General features: G+C 38.9%; 1 protein-coding gene across 6 annotated transcripts in view; it reads right to left on the bottom strand.

Moving 5' to 3' along the window:
- LOC138813031 (BEN domain-containing protein 5) overlaps window positions 1-21,203 on the bottom strand; it is a 624,491-nt gene that overhangs the window by 313,942 nt on the left and 289,346 nt on the right. For all 6 annotated transcript variants that reach the window (XM_070001309.1, XM_070001310.1, XM_070001308.1 and 3 more), the window contains exon 3: window positions 3,739-3,778. In XM_070001309.1, the coding sequence (XP_069857410.1) occupies window positions 3,739-3,778 (40 nt within the window). The remainder of the gene's footprint in view (window positions 1-3,738; window positions 3,779-21,203) is intronic.

Genomic DNA, 21,203 nt, shown 5'->3' with positions numbered 1-21,203 from the left:
GGACAATGGAAGCTGATGAATAGTAAGACTGGTAAACCAATGGAATAGCATAAGGCCAGAAACAGATTGTGTACAGGTAAAAGCATGTGACAAGCGTGTAATTGCTGACACGTGGGTAAAAGGATGAATTAATTATTTCATGGTGCTTAGACATTGGGTTATCCATTCATAAATATAAAACACAATTAAATCCCTATTTCCTATCATACACTAAGATCAGTCCTGAATGATGCACAGTATGACACAATACTTACATAAGATTTTAGAATTAAATATAGGAGAATATCATATCCTGGTTGAGAAGAATTTCTCAAGTAACAAAAGCAAAGCTCATAAAGCAAGAAATTTAAAAACTCAATATTAAAATTATAGACATACTTTTCATTTATCCAAACACATCACAAACAAAATTATAAAGTACAAGCCAAACTCTAGGCGAAGTGATTTGCAGTGAATATAAGGGATATATTTAGAAAAGTAAATTACAATTTTTTAAAAAAGGAACTATTCAATAGAATATGCACAAATGATATGGGAAGTTAATTCACTGAAGAGACCAAAACAGCCAGTTAATATAGGAAAAGATATTCAACCCCACTTGTAATCAAGGAAACATATTATAATGACAATGGGATACCATTTCCCATTTATCACAGTGACTGCTGAAATTCATAGGTGTGATATTTCTAAGTGGTGGATGCAGGGAAAGGGAAATTTACTTTAGAGAACAACTGGCTATTATGTAGTAAATTTGAATATGCATATAATCAGTAATCTCTCCTTCTCTCTGTCTCCTAGAGAAGTTATCATACTTATGCACAAGGAGACATATAAAAATGCTCTTAATAGCACTCTTTGTAACTGGGAAAAACCTATAATATAAATTGTGAGTAATAAAATAGAGATAAATAATAATACAATGTTATATGGAATATTCCACAGCAATTAAGGAATATACCAGAACCATTTGTATCAACATGGATTAATATCTTCAATATATTGAGTATGGAAAAATGTTGACTATTTTGCTATATGAAACTATTCATAGGGATTAATACAATGCTAACAGTCACATTTTTGAACACACAAATATGAGGAAATATTGATTACATGATAATAGTTACCTCTAGGGTAGTGGGAGACAGATTCATTTAGGAAGGAACATAGAAAAGTTTCAGTGATGTCTGTAAGTGATTGAATGGGAGATTCTGGTATAGATGGCACAATGCTGATATGATAAGGCCAAGGTATTGGAAAGGCATGGTAAATGACTGTCATTATATATCTACTCTTTCTTATGCATTCAGAATTATTCTCAATAAGCAAAGTAAGATTTCTTTTCTTTTCTTTTCTTTTTTTGTCAGCTGTGGGGCTTGAACTCTGGGCCTGGGCTGTTGTCCCTCAGCTCTTCAGCTCAAGGCTAGCACTCTACCACAAGAGCCACAGTGCCACTTCTGGGTTTCTGAATGGTTTATTGGAGATAAGAATCTCACAGACTTTCCTTCCCCCCGGCTGGCTTTGAACCAGGATCCTCAGATCTCAGCCTCCTGAGCAACTAGGATTACAGGCGTGAGCCACTGGTGCCTGGCTACAAAGTAGTATTTCTAAGGAAGATACCATACAGATTGTTAATGCTTGCAAATTCTCAATCAGCATTTCACAATGTTCCTAGTCTATGTGGAATGGCAGCATCAGCCTGCAGTATTATGTTTGGGATGTTCTATTGAGAACAGAGAAGCCAGAGCCTCCCAATGGCAGCACCAGCCAAGTAGCAAGTGTGCTGTGGGCTACCACAGCTCCTGGTATGGTGGGAGAACTGGAATGAATCTGATAGTGAGAGACAGTTAATGCAAGTGCTTTGGACATGAAATGGAGACATCGAGATAATCCCCATTGTAATGGTGCTTCTTAGCCTTTCCAAACCAGGGAACCCATGGATAATATTTGTCTGGCACTCTGACAAAGTGTAGAGGTAACCATTTTGGGGGAAGAGTTGGACTCCGGCTGCCCAGGTCTACCTGTGACCTTGAGAGCTTAATGGATCAATATCTCACAATAACACTGAAGTGTAGTCCAGTTGCTGAACACCAGTGCACCACACATACCTTCTGAGGAGTGCTGACCCGGAAGATATTCTTTTCTAGTCTAATAGGAGGGATAATTATAAACCACTCTAGCTCCAGCAGTGCTGAGAATTTTGCAATCCCACAGCTATCTAAAAGGAGTGTACTGGGACTTACAACTACTCTGCTTGAAATTGTGCACTTGAAATTAGAAGTAGAAAAGGCTACCATAAAAGGAATACTGTTTAACAGTCTAAAATGTCCTTCTAAAGCAACTGACAACAGATCAAGAACCCTCTCCAAGTCATCTTAGACATTACATCAGAGTGTGAGCAGAGGAAACCTGAGCAGAGCATTTGTAATAGAAAAGGCTGCAATTACAGAGAACAGGACAAGGATAATCCCTCACCAGCAACGTGATGAGGAAGAATTGGACCAGCCACATGAGTAAACCATTCTAGTTATGTCAGCTCAAAATAGGAAATTCCTCTAGACATTAATAATATATGCATTGAATAAAATTAATTCCATAGATGGATTCAACATTGTTCAAATGAGTTTCATATTTATTCTTCTGAAATCTGAAGTCTGAAGACTATCACACAGAAATATAGGAAGGCCATCAGTAAGACCATCTGAGCTGGGTAATCCCAACTTACATTTCAGTCACTGTCTCCTCCTCTACTTACTTAGACCAGGTGATCAGCCTTTGTGCTAGAATATTACCTGCAAAGCACAATTTCACAGTTTCTCTGAGAGACAATTGCCCCCCATTATCCCAGGCTTGGGAGAATGATACAGTGTTCAGCCATATGGATTACTAAGATATTGAAATATATCCGTATTTATTGACAATGAGCCATCCCCTAGCTCTTCCTCCTCCTTTAGGATCCTGTCTCCTTACTTTTCAATGTTAATACATAGTATAACAGGTAGTCATCAGAGCTCTTAAATATTTTGAGTATCACCCATGGGTGAGAATGAACCACCACATTGACTGTTAAATGCCCAACAATCCTCCAAACACCACCACCTCCTTGGACCTGTGAGAGAATTGGACTTCTCCAATTTTGTCCCAATTGACCAAACCAAAGTAAAATACCTCTCTGGCAAAATTAAACTGTTCAACTTCTCTCTAGATTAGATGTCAAGCCTAAGGGAAAGAAATAATCTTTTAATCCCATGGCCACATCTTTGGTGGGGGACTCTTAACTTTCTTCTAAATGTGAGAGACTAAAACCATCTTGACACTCAGCATCACCAACCAAACCTGATCATTTCCTTCACCCTGCCTCCTCCTCTGAGCCATTTTTTATTCCATGACACCTTTAAGTCAGCTTCTCCACTCCCTATAACTTTAAAACTTGTCACTCAGAAAACCAGGACATTTCCTTGACAACTGAATGCACTGAGTGATTTGAGAGAGACAAGCAACATCCACAGTATCAGCCCAGCTGTGTACAGCGTAAAGATGAGGCATCTCAGAGCTGGGAGAGAGAAAAGGAAGTGCCCCTGAGGCACAGGGTGGGAGGAAGAAGGTCATCCTTAGCATCACATTTCTGCTATTCTTTCAGGGAGTCAAGGAAAAAGGGCAGGAAATGCATTTGGATAGGCAACAAAGCATCATGGCAGGAAACAGGGAAAAGCCAAGGCAGAACAGCCGGCACCTACTCACCAGGGCTGGTTATTGTCAGGAGGTCAAGCTGCCGCTGTTGCTGCAAAAGAAAACACATTGTGAGAACAAATGATTTAAGCCACAGCCAAACTTGTGCTTAGCAGGTCAGGACGGACATGTAAACTGAAGTTTGGACACATAGAGCTGTATAAATTTTATGGAATATAGTATTGATTCACAATTCAGCAGAGGGTCTGAACACAGGGAATGGACAGTCTTTTTGCTTATTCTTAGAAGTGCAGATGATTAGAGCTAAGGGTCCTTTTATGGCTTCTAATCACACCCTGGTAGAATAAGGCCCCTCTAGGACCACAAAGAAATTTCTAGTCTCTCAGCAGAGAGCTCATTTGTCTCCACCAATCTTAGATTTATTTGCTCACACTGGAGGCATTGGTGAGTGTCTGATACCCAAGGAGCCTTCTTTGTCGTAGGTGCTTCTATTACTCTCAACTTCCAATAACTCTGTGCATGTGCTATGTGTGTGTGTGTGTGTGTGTGTGTGTGTGTGTGAGAGAGAGAGAGAGAGAGAGAGAGAAAGAAAGAGAGAGAGACAGAAAGACAGACAGACAGACAGACAGACAGACAGACAGACCGATAGAGAGACAGAGAGACAGAGACAGTAACAGAGACAGAGAAAGAGACAGGGAGAAAGACAGAGACAGAGAGACAGAGCCTTAGGGATTGAACTCAGGGCTAGGGCACTGTCCCTGAGATTTTTTTGTTCAAGGCTAATGCTCTACCATTTGAGACATAGCTCCATTTCCAGCTTTTTGGATGCTTAATTGGAGATAAGAGTCTTATGGGCTTTGCTGCCTAGGCTGGCTTCAAACAGTGATCCTCAGTTCTCAGCCTCCTAGGTAGTGAGGATTACAGGTGTGAGCCACTGGTGCCCATCTCAAATAATAACTTCTTTCCAATTAAGATACTTTGGTGTTGCTTTATTTCTCCAGCCTGATCAATAATGCTATGATGATCCAATCATTCCTTCTCTAACTATCCTTATCCTTTTGAATGAGTATACTAGGTTATATGTATGAGGTTCCTTGGCCTTGTTTTCCCCCAGGGCTTCGATGATCAACATCTCCAAAGGCCTGTGCTCTGTCATAGCAACCTATTGGGAAGCTCTGTCCTGGCCTACAGGTTATGGGACTCTGAGTATAAACGTGAATATAGAAGCTTCTTTTGAGAACAATAATGGGAAGCTTCTATAAGACTTCAATCAGACTTCCTTTAGTCTTTGATTTCCCATTGATTCCTCCCTCCTTTCTAAACTTGATTTGCCACCCATGGGTAACAATGTTCAACAAGAAATGTACTCATTACCTTACTAATGTAACTGTAACCATTCTGTACAGAATCTTTACAATAACATAAAAAAATTAATAAAAAATTCTTTAGCATGTCAAACTCTATTTTGAGAATCATTGCTCTAGACTTTAAATTCCAGACTCTCATTGTTCTTTAAATGCTTCTGATCACCTTTCCTTCTCTGATGCTTGCCCTCTTTACCTTACTTTTATTTATCTTGCCTCTGAGACTGAACTTCTAAAATTCAGCTTAAACATAGAGGGGGAAGCCAGCAACATGTTTGAGTACCAAATAAAAGTCAGTCACAGTACTAGGTACTTTGATGTATCATTTTTTTCATGCTCTTAGAATCCTTCAGTGCAAATTTCATAGACTGGAAGCACATAAAATTCAGAAAGCAGAAATTATCCACTTACAGCTGCATTTTCAGGACTAGAACTCAGGCAGGTCTTATCCTGACCAAGGTAGGACAATATACATCAACCATTTACCAAAATGCTTGAAACTTTGTAGGTTCTCAATAAAAGGTCTATTTATTATTGATGTTGTCATCTATACCTGATTTATAGAAGCTGCCTCATGCCTATGCCTAGAATTATGGATGCTTAGAATTCAGGAACCATCGATTGACTTACCACCAGTGCAGGAATCTCCTCTGCATTGTCCCTATCACTTAATCGGACTGTTTCACTCTCTTTCTCCACAGGAACAGAAGTAATGGTGTTTCTTATTGTCCAGACAGCTCTCCTCAGAGCAGGATGGAATGCACTTCATTTAATGACAACATCATTGTTTATAGCTGCCTCAAACCTTGACAATCACTTACAAGTCTAAAGAAGACCTGTGTCTTTGTCTCTCTAGGCTAAGTATTTTCAGTTCTTTTGTTCTTTGCTTATGAGACTTGTGTCAAACCTCCTTGTCATCAGGGTTACCCTTCTTCTTCAGGTAACTGACTAAATGGATGCCTGCCAAAACCTTTTTAGGATCTTTTTACCCATTGCTCATACAACTTTTCACAACCTAAAAGCAGATCTGTGATTTTTTGAGGTCTTCTCAATCACATATCCTTGTTTTCCATCCAGCTCATAAGGCATTCCAGTTGACTTCAAACAAACAATATAACAACTCTAAGATGTTATTCATCTACATAGCAAGCATGGATTCTCAAGTTGACACGAAACATACATTCATACTCTCCAGCTACAAAGAATGCTGGAATGCCTCCTCCCCCCCCCCCACCCCACACACACACCGCCTGACACACTTCCTAACATGAAGCCAAAGCACTAGGGAAATTGGCTCAGGATGCCTTTGCCAAGGCCAACCTGTTTGGCTTGGCACTTCTTTTTTCATGTACAAGGGAAGAATTCATTGTGTCTTTCTTTTTCCATAAGCTTAACTTTGAAATGATCCACAGTTGGTGAAGGAGTTCTGTTTGTCTGAAAAGTTTCTAACTTCTAAATTAAGAACTATCAGGAAATGGTAATTCTATGTCTAGGGTCCAAGTGAGAAAAAAAGGCAGAACAACAACAACAATAACAAAAACCCTGATATGAGTCAGACACACCTGGAAATGTATCCTGGCATCTTGGTGTAACTTTGTATAACAGTCTGCTTGTGGTCTTAAATGTCACAATTCTAAAATGATCAAGTGAAGCTAAAATATTACCAATAAACTCAGAATTAATTGCAACCATGGGCTGTGCTTGTAGATTTCCTCTTCAAGTATGAAGAGTTCCCTAAGAACTTCTGGAACCAGGACACTGGGGGATTGAAGGACAGAATTTAAGTTATACTCACACATCACAAGCTTCTGTGCATGTGTGAATCTTCTTTATTATATTAGAAGCGAAGGCCCTAGAACTACTTAGTTAAGGATTTACTGAGCTCAATGCTCAAACCTACAGCAGCCTTTCAAACCTCCATGTCTTTGCTTATGTTGTTCTCTTTGTTAACACTCTTATAATATTCCTGGATACCCTCCCCTTCACTTTTCAAGACTACCATTAAATCATCTCATTATACCCACCCCTAAACCTAAGCCTCCGCTTCTTTTCTTTTGCTCCTTTCTCTTTCACTTTGTTCTTCCAATGTATCTTGTTAAAATTTATCTTTTGTACCATGTGCTTAGTCTTATTTGCTCATTTCTCTCTCTTATTAGGTCCTTACTAGAGGACAGGGCTGTGCCCAGAACAAAATCCTGTTTGATGTCATTTAGTTCAACTGATTATTTTATTATTCCCTCTTCAGTGACCCTGGTCAGTTGGAATTAATCAGCATGAAAAGTAAACATGTTCTTCCCTTCTTCATACTTTTACTCTGTCAAATCCTTGGGTTCTCTTTTCTTTATGCCTCCCTTCCCCCATTATTTCTGCAGCTAGTAGTGAACAATGAGTCTATCCATCTCCTCTGGGGGACTTTCCCTTCTGCACTGGATCACCATTTCTTCTAGACTCCTCTAGTACCTCCTGAACCACCCAAATCTGGAAACAAACCCATTTAACCTACAAATTCATTAACATATGTGTGCACCACCTAGTGGTGCAGACAAGTAAGTGTAGGCTACTGTTTAACATATAAATGAAAACTACATATACATGAAAACTAGTCTGCTCCAGAATGACTATGTAAATATTTTAACTATGAAAGTGGAAGCCTTGTGCTGGTGATTCATGCTTGTAATCCTAGCTACTCAGGAGGCTGAGATCTGAGGATCAAGGTTCAAAGCCAGTGGGGGCAGGAAAGACCATGAGACTCTTATCTCCAATAAACCACTAGAAAATAGGAAATGGCAATTGTGGCTCAAGTGTAGAGTGCTAGCCTTGAGCTGAAGACCTGAGGGACAATGCCCAGGCCCAGAGTTCAAGCCACATGACCGACAAAAAAAAAAAAAAAAGAAAGAAAGAAAAGGAAAGTGGAGGGAATATTTCCCTCAAATTCTTTAAAAGGGGCGTAAAATGAAGAGAATGTTTTCATGAGCAGTGTGACTAACATGCTCATTTGAGACTGCCAATGGGAAACAGTATATAGTATTTTATAAAGTAATGGGTTATGCAATTGGACAATAATGTACCATCACTTACATACTGATAGGGCATGTTAGATATAAAGACTTCCTTGAGTATTTTAAGTAACTAACTAAAGAAAGATGGGATACTTGTATATAAAGATGATACATTAACTTGTAGAAGGCAAGATATATAATAAACTCAGGAGGGTTTGTGACAGGTTTGATAGGCAAACATTGCTTGCTAGTTATTGAAAAATCAGCTGACCAAAACATATAGTCCAAGGAAAGCAGAGGTTGTACATTGTTGTTGTTGTAGGTGGTGATGGTAGTGATGTGTGTGTGCGTTTGGGTTGGGAAAGAGAACAAGGGCAATATTCTAAATATTGCCCAGACAAGGGCAATATTCTAAATATTTGTGTGGCATTCCATGGACTCTAGGAGAAATTTGAAAATGTCATGTTGGGTCAGTCAGGAGTTAATATGTGGACATCTGGCTGTGTACAAACCTACATCCAGTGTTCTCTGGTAGAAGTGGTACCCACAGACATTCAGAAAAGATCATTTCTGAGCTGAGAACATGGCTTAGTGGCAGAGTGCTGGCCTAGCATGTATAAAGCCCTGGGTTCAAGTCTTCAGTACCACATAAACAGAAAAAGCCTGAAGTAGTGCTGTGACCCAAGTGGTAAAGCACTAGCCTGGAGCAAATGAAGCACAGGGACAGTGCCCAGTCCCTGAGTTCAAGCATCATGATTGGCAAAAAAAAAAGAAGACCATGTGTATGGTCTACTATGTGATGAATGTGGATCATATCACCACCAAACAGCCATTGTGTATATGTGTATGTGTGTGTGTGTGTGTCGGGGGAGGATTCTATGGTCTACAGGAATAACCTACGGAAATTGCTAGAGCATCTGTAGTGAATGTTTATTTACTCCCCATCCAGTGGATGCTATTTTGTGAAGATAATGTCACCCCACTTCTGGTTACCACAGACTGCTTCAAGAGTGAAAGTACTGAAAGTAGAGTTAATTAGAAATGTCATCAAAGAAAGCTGTAACTTTTATGGGTTCAATTATCAATAAAAGCTATAGTTGTCCTTAGTTTAAGAACTTACATTTAAGGCTCAAGTATGGTATTGTATGTCTATAATCCTATAAATCCAAAATTTTGAGTCTGGGATAGGAGGGCGGTGAGTTCAAGACCAACCTAGGCTATATAGCAAGACCCTGTCTCTGGAAAACCAAATAAAAAAGTCAAAGATCAATTTTTTTAAACCTTATCTTAATTTTTTGTCATTATGAAAATAACTCATTTGTCATTTCTCAAATTTTCAGAAAATATTTAATAAAAAATTAATAAAATCCTATTACTCAATGAGATCTACCATTAAACTTTGATATATTTTCTTGTCATTTTCATTATTATATGTATTTAGTGAAAATGTTTTTTTTAAATCAATAACAATTGTAGGGCATTTCAATTGATGCAATATTATGTTGGTTTGTTTGTTTCAGGCTGAGTATTTTGAAGCAGAAATATATGTTACATATATTTATTGTGATAACAAATAAATTTGACCTTATTATTGTGATGTTGTTTCTAACCATTCCTCTTTCCAGGGAATGTGGCATTAAATGATAAGACACCAATAAGATATCACTTGGTTATTTTATCACAAAGGTATAGTTTGAGAAGCCTGGTAACTGTAGTCTGCTGACATGGATAAAAGCGACTGAAAAATGGGAATTCTTTCAGGCAATATTAAACCTGGAAGATACTTTTTTTTTTTCTTTTCATATCAGAAGGCATGGTTAAAAATGGACTTTTCATTTTGGTCACGACTGCATTGCAATTATATCTCAGAATGAAAAGGGACTCGGTGTTCTGGAAGCTCAAGGGCTGGTTTGATGTGTGTGGGGTTCCGCATGGTAGAAGAGAATAGTCACTGATTATGTGTTTTCTTTTGCTTTCTGTGTTTCATGCAAGAGAGCTATTTGGGGAAAAGTGAGTTTTTCATGGAACAGACTGGAGATGATCTAAACAAGAGCACCAGTAAATCCCCCTCAGTGTCCTGTCATTCCAGAAAACAACCATTGTAGGGAAAAATCTAAGGATCATTATCTCTAGAAACAGAAGCCAAAGGCACATGTTCAGCTTCAGGCCTCAGGTACTACCCTTTCCAGTGACCAGTTCCTCTTCTCCCCCGCCACAGACACTTCTTAGGACATCCGACACCCCAAATCCCTTTCCTACCCTATTTTTAGCGGTGCATGCCCATGGAGAATAGTTCATGTCATATGGCACTGACTCCTCAACTCACTGCTTTTGATTTCTTACTGAAGTCTACTTTCCTCTCAGTCTACAGCACTCATTATTTTGAAATTAAATTTGCTCTGTTTTTAAATAATTGAATGATTCCATTACATTTTTTAATAAAGACTAGATTTCTTAGCCCACTATTTAAAAGGAATGAAAGAAATCTCTACAAGTTTTTTATGTGCTGTTTGAAAAGGTAGTTTTTACATTATAATGTCATATTTGGAAAACAAATAGGAAGTACCAATTATTTTCAGAACCAAACTTCAGAAAACAATGATAGGCCTAATCATGTTGGTCAATATAAAACCAGAAAAAAAGGTTGAGAAAAGTAACGTAGTGAGATGGGGTAATGGGAACAGGAAAGGAACTTAGTTAGTAATTTGTCTTGTGTTATATTATTATTTTTTCATTTAAGTGACTTATACTGAAGAATTATCAAAAGGGCTTCCTTGAATGAAGAGTGGCCCTGATACTGTTTTACTTTTCACTGAGGAAGTAGGCCAACTTTATGTATGTATGTATGTATGTATGTATGTATGTATGTATGTATGTATGTATGTATGTATGTTGGTTGGTTGGTTGTAGGGCCTGAGCTCAGGCCTGGGCGCTGTCCCTCAGCTCTTCAGCTCAAGGCTAGTGCTCTACCACTTGAGCCACAGTGCCACTTCTGGCTTTTTCTGCTTATGTGGTGCTGAGGAATGGAACCCAGGGCCTGATGCATACAAGGCAAACACTACCACTGAGCGACCTTCCCGGCCCAAGTAGGCCAACTTTTAAGACAGATTAAGAGAGGAACCTAGACTGGCAATGAAGCCGCTCTGAGTCTGTTTACAGTGTTTGCCATTCATTTCTTATGATCACCAGAAATCTCCATTAAGAACTGGATTCTGTTTGTTTCTTTACATATTTGGTTATTAAATAGATATATAACATATGGATTAAAAGACAATTTGGAAAGGCTTACAATGCAAATACAATAAAATATAAAGAGAGAGAAAATATGAAGAGAGAGAAAAATGAGGATTGAAAGGAATTAGATACTTCAGGTGTGAGACTATAATTCTAATCATTTCCTCAGTGTTCTTAGCAATGATATGTTGGAGCTCAGAGGTGAGAGCACTTGCCCAGCTCATGCAATGACATATCAGCAGAGCTAACTTTAAAACAAGTAAACCTGGTTCTCACACTGGGGTTGAATACAGATTAGGGAGCACAGAGGAAGGTGAAAAGCAGAGGCAGCCTGTGTCTTGAGAAGAGACTAGGAAGCCACATATCTGAACATAAGAACAGAGAGCAAGTGCAAGCTACAGCTCCCACACTCATGGGCAGTGTAGCCCTTGGATAAATTACTTCACCACTCATAGTGTAGAATAGAATATAAAATGAAGAGAAAATATAAAACACAAAAGCTTCAGACTCTGAATATCAAGATGACTTTTCTTAGGTGCAAGAGTTCAGAAACTTTTAAGTATCTAAAAGGTACTTGTTCCCATTCTTCAGATTCAGAAAGTGGCCAGCAGAGCTGCATAGAACTGTGGCAGGAACTGAATGCAATGATGAGTTAAAACATTGAGAAATGTTTTAATGGCCCCAGTTTAGCTATACTTACTTGCTATACAGGCCAAGGAATTACCTTCTTTGAACCTGTCTCTAACATATACTGGCTAAGTGACCATGAACAAGTCAGTTAAATACTTGGAAATGGATTTGACAGCTCCCCTACTAGAATAACCTCCTACTTGACACCTAACTAGGTAAATGGGGCAGAATCTGGTAAGACTTTTTATTCCAAGACCCCTTGCTTAAAAGGCCTTTTCTCCCTCTCTTTCTTCATGTTCGCCTTCATTCCTACAATCATGACCCTCTTGCAGCCACCTCTGCTGTCCCAGGCTAGGCTCAGTGCCTGCTGAAATCTCACTCCACACCTTGAACTACCCTTGGCCACAGATGTTAGTGCTGTGTGTTGCAATTATCTGTTTGAGTCATCTGGCTATGAGCTGCTGCAAGCAAGGCTGCTATGGGATTCAGATCAGAATCTCTAGCGTCTTCCACTGTACTTGGCACATAACAGAGCCTCGGTCATGTTTGCTGAATTGTACAAAACTGAGGAGTTCCTGTGAAAAATATCATGACATTCAGAATAAAACTCTGGCACTGAAAGTGAGGCAACATGAATCTGTGTTCCTGCCCAGCCAGAGTAATGCCTCTAAACCGTGTCACATATATATATATATATATATATATATATATATATATATATATATATATATATATATACACACACACACACACACACACACATATATATACATATATGTGTGTGTATATATACACATATATATACATATATATGTGTATATATATATATATTTTTTGCAGGAAGTAAAAGTGCCAGGCCATAAAAGACTATTTTCTGCATTTCACTGGCTCTCATGGAAGTTCCATTCCACAGTGATTGACCAGGACTTTCAACAAGAAATTGCCAGCTTGATTGTGGGGAAAGAATCCAGATCTAATTGTTCTTTGTAAGCCTGGGACAGAAGGTATTGTTGCTTGAAAAATGGAACTGTCTAAATTAATTTTCTTGAAACAAACATCTTTGCCAAATAAAAGCAATGCATAATAACAACCCATAATTAAAAGCAAAATGATACCTTTTGTTATGTGGGGAAAGCAAATGTGTTCACCACAATAAAAGGGCAAAATGTTATTTTTTTGGAACTCTAGGGACACATCTTGAAGTCTAGTTTGAGAGGAGTGTGTGTGTGTGTGTGTGTGTGTGTGTGTGTGTGTGTGTGTGAGAGAGAGAGAGAGAGAGAGAGAGAGAGAGAGAGAGAGAGAGAGAATAGCATAGGGATTGGGAAGATGTTGCTCTTTTTTCCCCTTCATATTACCATTGTAAATGAAGTTTTAGAAAACAAACATCCATCACTTCTGACTTCCCAATAATGCAGCTAGAATATTCTTATATCTCTTTGTGCTTTTCATCGACAGAAACTGGTAAAATGAGAAAAAGCATTTCTTACTGAACTACCCTTGTTTAATTTTGCTAAACACTTTTAAAGTTATTTGTGTATGTATCTTTGTGAAATAAATATCCATCTATCCATTCATCTATGTAAATACATAATTGTAAACTAGTGAACAGAAAAGAATTAATTTAGAAATAATAAACTTCTGTTGAATGTTTACTATTTGAGAAGACTTTAGTTATGATTATTTATTTTATTTCCCCTAGCAATTGTACAGTACAGATATTTAACCTCACTTTACAGATGAGGAAACCAAAGCTCAGATAGGTTAGGTAAATCATATTATGTAGATAGTAAGTGATGGTTTTGTGAGTTAATCCTGTCTAAATATCTATGCTTGTAATATGTAAGTAATAACTATGCACTAAAAACAAAAGTGTGGTCAGAAAAGATACTAAATGTACTTTTTGCAGTATTAAAGACTGAACCCAGGGCCTTATGCATATAAGGTCAGCTTTCTAGCACTTGAGCTATACTGCCCTGCTATTTGTTTTTATTATTATTATTTTTTTTTTTGGGTCGGTCGTGGTGCTTGAACTCTGGGCCTGGGCACTGTCCCTCAGCTCTTCTTCAGCTCAAGGCGAGAGCTCTACCACTTGAGCTACAGCGCCACTTCCGGTTTTTTCTGGTGGTTTATTGGAGATAGGAGTCCCACGGTCTCTCCTGCCCGGGCTGGCTTTGAACCGCGATCCTCAGATCTCAGCCTCCTGAGTAGCTAGGATTACAGGCGTGAGCCACCAGCGCCCAGCTTGTTTTTATTATATTTTTGACAGAGTCTTACCCCTACTTTTGCCCAAGCTGGCATCAAATTCATGATTCTCTTGGCTCCTTCTCTAAAGTATCTAGGATTAGGAGCACATGCCACTACTTTTGGCAAACATATTAAGTCTTTCAATGTGGCCATATATTAAAGAATGTTCCATATACTTTTTTTTTTTGGTCAGTCGTGGGTCTTGACCTCTGGGCCTGGATGCTGTCCCTGAGCTCTTCAGCTCAAGGCTAGCACTCTACCACTTGAGCCACAGTGCCACTTCTGGTTTTTTCTGCTTATGTGGGGCTGAGGAATCAAACCCAGGGCCTCATGCATACAAAGCAAGCACTCTACCCCTGAGCCACCTTCCCAGCCCCATGTTCCATATACTTTTGAAAACTATGTGTATTCTCCCCTAAAGCAACCAGCACAACCATGTTCACTGCAGTATTGTTTACCATAGCCAAGATATAGAATCAATCCAGATTCTCCTCAGTGGAAGAATACATCAAGAAAATGTGGTACCTATACACAATGGAATTCTACTCTTCTATCAGAAAGAATGATATTGTACCATTCTTAAGGAAATGGAAAGACTTGGGAAAAGTATATTAAATGAAGTAAGCCAGAGCAAAAGAAACATAGGTTACATGGTTTTCCTCATTTGTGGTAGCTAGTATGTGCCTACAAATCTACAAGTAAACACATCAAGTGATTAAAATACACACATAAACACATACATACACACACACACACAGGGACATGATAAATTATATACGTTTCTAGACATTCACACACTGAAGCCAAAGGAAGATATGCATAGGAGTGGATACAAAGGCTCAACAGATATGTGCATATGAACATAGTTCATGAAATGAACTCCAAGGAAAAGAAACAAGGGGGTTGTTTTTAGTTGCTGTTGTTGCTGTTTTGTTCTCCTTTGTTTTTGTCTTGTTTGTTTGTTTGTATTGGAAAAGGTAAGAGGGCAGCACAGAAAAGGTGAAACAAAAGGTGAACAAATACTAGAGAGCAATTGAATTCATATCCATTTAAAGTACACTATGTATTGCCATTTTACCTTTTTTAATTGGTGCTGGACCTGGGACTTGGATTCAGGGCTTGGGCAATGTCCCTGAGCTCTTTTTCTCAAGATAGCACTCTACCACTCTGAGACACAGCTCTACTTCTGTTTTTTGAGTGGTTAATTGAAGATAAGAGTCTCACAGATGACATTTTTGCCCTGGCTGGCTTCAAACTGTGACCCTCAGATCTCAGCCTCCTGAGTAGCTAGGATTATAGGCCCAAACCAACACTACCCAACTTTGTCATTATTTCTTCTACCTCTTTAGCATTCTCAAGTCCCTCTTGAATCCCAACAACCTGAATATTTTCTACTTTAACACTGTATAAAGTTCCCATAAGCTTTCTTCATTTCATTTCTTTTTAAAACTTAGTTTTCCTCTGTGTATTTTCAAATAACCTGTCTGTTCATTGATACTTCTGTTTGATCTATTCAGCTGTGGGTACAGTCTATTGTATTTTTCATTTAGTTTAGTATATTTTTTTCAGTGCAAGGATTCCTTTTGAATTAAAAAAAGTAATTTCAAACTCTCTAATAAAGTACTCAATTGTTTCTTTATGTATTCTTGAAATGTACCAAGTTTCCTTCAAGTAATTATGTTAAATTCTCTGAGTTTGCACATAGCAGATGGTATGGTCACTTTCTGCCACCTTAACTTCTATTAGGTGAGCTCATGGTCCCTTGCAAGTTTTTTAAGCTTGTTGGCATATGCCATCTATTTATTGTTTAGGTGTTTGTTCTCATCTTCCTGATAAGACTTTGTGTCTGTCCTTTCAGAATTTCTAAATAGGCAGCTTATTTCCTTTAAGTCTATGGTTATTGCTGCTATTTATGCACTAGATGGCAACATCAGTCTATGTTTGCCAGAAGTCCTAGTTGGTGTGTTGTCACTGTTTCAGCACTAGAGGAACCTCCAGGTCCTTCTTTGTACCAAACACATAAATGGTGAGTTGTTCATTATGGATTAAGGGTTGTCTAAAGGGCATAATCTGTTCCTAGAAGCCTCTGCTTGGGGACAGGTTGGGCCCAGATAAGTCATCCATAGTTGCCAAGCAGGGTAAGATTTTTGTATGGCAGTGAACTTCACCGTGGGAGCACCAACCCTAGGTTCTTATGCAATGTCTTGGTGCCTATCTACATGGATTTACCCAGCTCCAATTGGACAATGACTCTCTCCATATTATGTTTGTTGGGACTAGGAGAATTTACTTGCAAGCTGAATTTATTGTAGCTTGCTGTAGGTAATGCTGGCCAAAATACAAGTCTGTACAATTTGGGCTTCAAGTTTCTATTTGGCACTAATATTTGTTCTGGCCTGGGGACAAGGTCAGAACCCTTTATGCTGAGCTCCAATTAACTAGAGCTGAGCTACCAAAGGCAGCTATTAAGGTAGTTGTGAAAGATAAATTCTGTGCTTACTTTCTTAATCTATCTTCAAGCTGTGAGACCTGAGGTTGGGAGTGGAGTATTTGAGGCAGTCCCTTGGCTTCTAGGTTAATGTAGGTCTGGAAGCTCAGTCTACAGCGTTAGGTATGGGGGTATGGGCTGCCAAGCTCTGCCTAGTACTGGGTTCCAAGTCTAAAGCTTAGACTTAATTCCCTTTCCCTGCCCCAAGTTGAAGTTATGTTTCACTCTGTGTATAATTTAGAGAGGCCTCTCTTTTCTGCCTGCCTTCTTCAATGTGTCTTTTCTTTTTGTTATGCTGATACCTGAAACTATGATCTCTCAGCTGGTTTCCTTAGCTCTAATGAAGGTACTATAATTAATGAATAGCTGTTCAAAGTCCTGATTCCATAGACAGATGACTGATGGAGGATCTTACTCCTTTGTCATCTTGCTCTATCTCTCCATATGGTAGTTCTATATATAGTTAGTTCTATATATAGTTTTTTATAATTTTTTGAGAAACCTCCATACTGTTTTCCATGATGGCTATACTAATTTATATGCTCACCAACAGTGTATAAGGGTTCCTTTTTCCTCCAAATTCTAAAATTTCTTTCTTTCCTTCCTTCCTTCCTTCCTTCCTTCCTTCCTTCCTTCCTTCCTTCCTTCCTTCCTTCCTTCCTTCAATCCTTCCTTCCTTTTTTCTTTTTTATTTCCTTTTCCTTCCTTGCTTCCTTCCTTTCTCCCTTCCTGTCTTTCTTTCCCTTCCTTTCCCTTTCCTTCCCTTTCCTTCCCTTCCCTCCCTCCCTCCCTCCCTTCCTTCCTTCCTTCTGTGTTTGCTTTGCTGATGTCTTCTTATATGCCATTCCTTTGTCTGCCCCATCTTTCCAGAAACAATTTTTATTTGATTAGCTACCTGTTCTTTTTTCCAAATCTGAAAGTGCAGTCAGTGACTTCTACCAGACACTAAAGCGTCAGGATTATGCAGTGACATAAGGCTATATTCATCTTTATGTCCTTTCTGACCCCCCTTAACTGACAAGTAGCTGATGACTTAAGAGGTTGAACTTTTTTTGTGGGGGGGGGGTCTGGTCGTGGGGCCTGAACTCTGGGTCCGGGCGCTGTCCCTCAGCTCTTCAGCTCAAGGCTAGTGCTCTACCAATTGAGCCACAGCGCCACTTCCGCTTTTTTCTTTTTGCTTATGTGGTGCTGAGGAATCGAACCCAGGGCCTCAGGCATGCAAGGCAAGCGCTCTACCACTGAGCCACCTTCCCAGCCTGAGGTTGAGCTTTTTAAAAATATATATTCTTTGTTTTTCCAACTTAGAGTAGCCAATATCTGTTCAGAATTTGTTACATGACAAGTGAATAAATAATAAAATAAGGCAAGCTTATGGGTACATGAGTGGATCAAGATTTTTTTTTTTCTAACTGCAGTTTTCCAAGGAAATCTTCCTGTTCCAGGCTGCCTGCTCTTCAGAGAATAAGCTGGCCAGCCAGTCATTCCCAGGTAGACTCGTACCTCTGCTTTTTGCTAGTTCTAGCTTCCTAGAAGCTGTTATTAGATAATGCCTATCAGCCACTATATACCTAGGCATTGTACTTTGCATGCCTAGGTTTTATACTTTGAGATATACATCTGTTTGCTTTTTGTTCAAATATCTAATTCTAATTCTTTTGAATATGTATGCGTCTATGCTTTGCAACATTTTAAGACTTTTTTTCCTTTTTATCAGCACATATTCATTACAAAAATAATAGGCATCATTGTAATATTTTCCTATATACATATTACAAAACTTTGACCATAATTAAATCTCTAATTCTTATTAAGAAATCAGATTTGTAGGTACTCCTCTTGTTATATAGGTGAAAAGTCCTAAATATTTCAATTTTTTTTCCCTAGGAAGTATAAGCTAAAAAGTTCCAGTATAGGGGTTTTAACCAGAACACAATTTTTTTTTTATTAAATCACATTCCCCACATTTTCTTGCTTTTCATAGACTTCTAGTTATGAGCATACAGTAGGTGATCAAGAAACACAGGATGAATTATTTGTACTTTTAGAAAACTTAACAAGTTCTTTGAATGAACACTTTTCTTTCCTGAGCCAGCTCCTGTGTGTGGGCAGGTGGCAGATGGTGACAATTGTCCACTGCTTCTCTGAATATCACATTTGTATCCTATTCAAAAACACATTTACAAAGATATGTCTATCGATATAGATGGAGGAATGAATAGAGGACAATGTTTTCTTCAACTATTATGTTCCTAAATGTGTCAATATATTTTCTTTTCTTTGCAAGTAGAGCACTACTTGGACTTTTCTTGTCTCTGCCTCAGAAATTCTGTAATTACCAGGCAAGCAAGAATTCTACAGCTGGTCCCCTATGGAGAGAGAGCAACCAGCTCTAGCACTTTACTAGTTAAAAGAAGAAAGAGCCCCTGGTGTTGAGATGGATGTATCTGTGACTTTTTAAACCAAATGTATGGGTGTGTGTTTAGTACATATGTGAAAGTGTCTGACTACGAGAGAGAGAGAGAGAGAGAGAGAGAGAGAGAGAGAGAGAGAGAGACAGAGACAGAGACAGAGAGACAGAGAGACAGAGACAGAGACAGAGAGAGAAAGGAAAAATAAGTAGTGGAGGATCCTTACATATTATCTGCTTCAGTGTCAGTAAACCACAGCCCACTGGTCAAATGTGGCCAGCTGCATATTTTTGTATAGCCCAAATATGATATATATATATATATATATATATACATATATATATATATTTAGAAACATGAAAAAGGAAAAGTAATACTTTGTGGCATGTAAATATTATATGAAATCCAAATTTCATTGCTCATAAATAACATTGTATTGAAACAGAGCCATAGTTTTGTGGGTTTTTTTTTTTTTTTGTCTGTTGTGGGGTTTGAACTCTGGGCCTGGGCGTTGTCCCTCAGCTTTTCAGCTCAAGGTGAGCATTCTACCACTTGACCCACAGCAGCACTTCTGGTTTTCTGAATGGTTTATTGGAGATAAGAGTCTCACAGAGTTTCCTGCCTGGGCTGACTTTGAACTGCGAACCTCAGATCTCAGCCTCCTGAGTAGCTAGGATTACAGGCGTGAGCCACCAATGCTGAGCTTCACAGTTTTATTTAGATATTTTTGGCTGCAAAGTCAGAGAGCTGAGTATACCATGGCAGAGATTGTATGTAGCCTACAAAGCTTAAAATACTTTTTCTATTGTCCTATTGAAGGAGTTTGCTGATCACCTAATCTAGATCAAACTCCAGAGCCAACAACTTTCTGGTATCCAGTGCATGGAATAACACTATGACTGGCTTAGTGATATCTAACTTGTGATGCTTTAATACAAAATGGAAATGTACAGCTCCTCATTCAGAAAGGAAAAATGTGTTACTGAAATTCTGTTTTTCATCTTCCGTTTCTCTCTATTAAGATATTTACAATTTCTGATTTAACGTTGTACTCTTTCTGACCTGGGGATAGTTGTAAGTGTGGACCATCAAGTGCCAGAGGCTCCACAAGAGATGCAGAGTCTCTGTTCACATGGCCCACTGCTTACTGGGTGCTGGGTGCCAGCTGCCGGATGTGGGGGCAGGGAAGTTGAGGCAGGCATCTCCCGTTTAAGTGGCCATCTGCTCATTGCAGATGTCAACCCAGAGGAATACTGCAATTCTTACCTGGATGGAGATGGATCAAAAACTGGCTTTTGATGAACATACCCTGATCAACAAACATTTAAGCAAGGGAGAGATGGGCTGGGAATGGGGACTCTAGAAGGTTAGGAATCATGTGACCCAAGAATCTGCTCTACTAGGTAGCCAGTCGGTCTGTGTGTGAACTGAGATTCTGGATGTCTTGCTTTACTGTCTTATCAAGCTTTTCTTAAAAATACAAATCCAAATGTAAATTACTAAGTTTTACATAGCAGCCACAGAGTACTAAATCCCAAAAGTGTAAGTGTAGGTCTTATACTGATTGCACATCGTAGAAACTGGGTATACAAGCACAGCACATAGTAAGAGTGGAGAGACTGCTTCATGAATAATATTCTATGAGCAATATCCACAGTCAAAAAGTACCTGTTCATCTCTTCCACTTTCTGAATCAGTTTCCTCATTGTAAAATGTGTCTGTCTTTGAGGATTCAAGTGACAACATAGAAAATGTTCTAAAGCCTGCTGTGAGTCTTCTACTTCTCCGGGAGTATCCTCCAGCAGCTTGGTCAGCCACAGATTCTTACTGGTTTTAGCATATTAGCAATCAATTTCATTCCTTGGTTCTAGGATATTTAGAGAGAAGTTTTAGCAGAGTGGGGTCAGTGGGTAAGTGTGATACCAGATCCAAGGGCTGAAAATGATAGCTGAGTACAACTGAAGGCATCAGGAAAGGTTTCCTGAGGAAGCTTTAATCCTGTTTCTTATAGAATAAGTGGGATGTTTCTAGATAGACAATAAAAGTGAGCTTTAGGAGTATTGGATGATACTTCTGCATGAGAAAAAGCACAGAGATGGAGAAGCAGATGTGCAGCTGGGAAGTGAGTGACTACTACAGGATGACGGGT

The sequence above is a fragment of the Dipodomys merriami genome, unplaced genomic scaffold (genome assembly GCF_024711535.1).
Source record: "Dipodomys merriami isolate MVZ:Mamm:240054 unplaced genomic scaffold, mDipMer1.0.p SCAF_577, whole genome shotgun sequence".
Taxonomy (NCBI): Eukaryota; Metazoa; Chordata; class Mammalia; order Rodentia; family Heteromyidae; genus Dipodomys; species Dipodomys merriami.
Note: the sequence above shows the minus strand (reverse complement) of the source record. Positions and strands in the feature narration are given on the sequence as shown.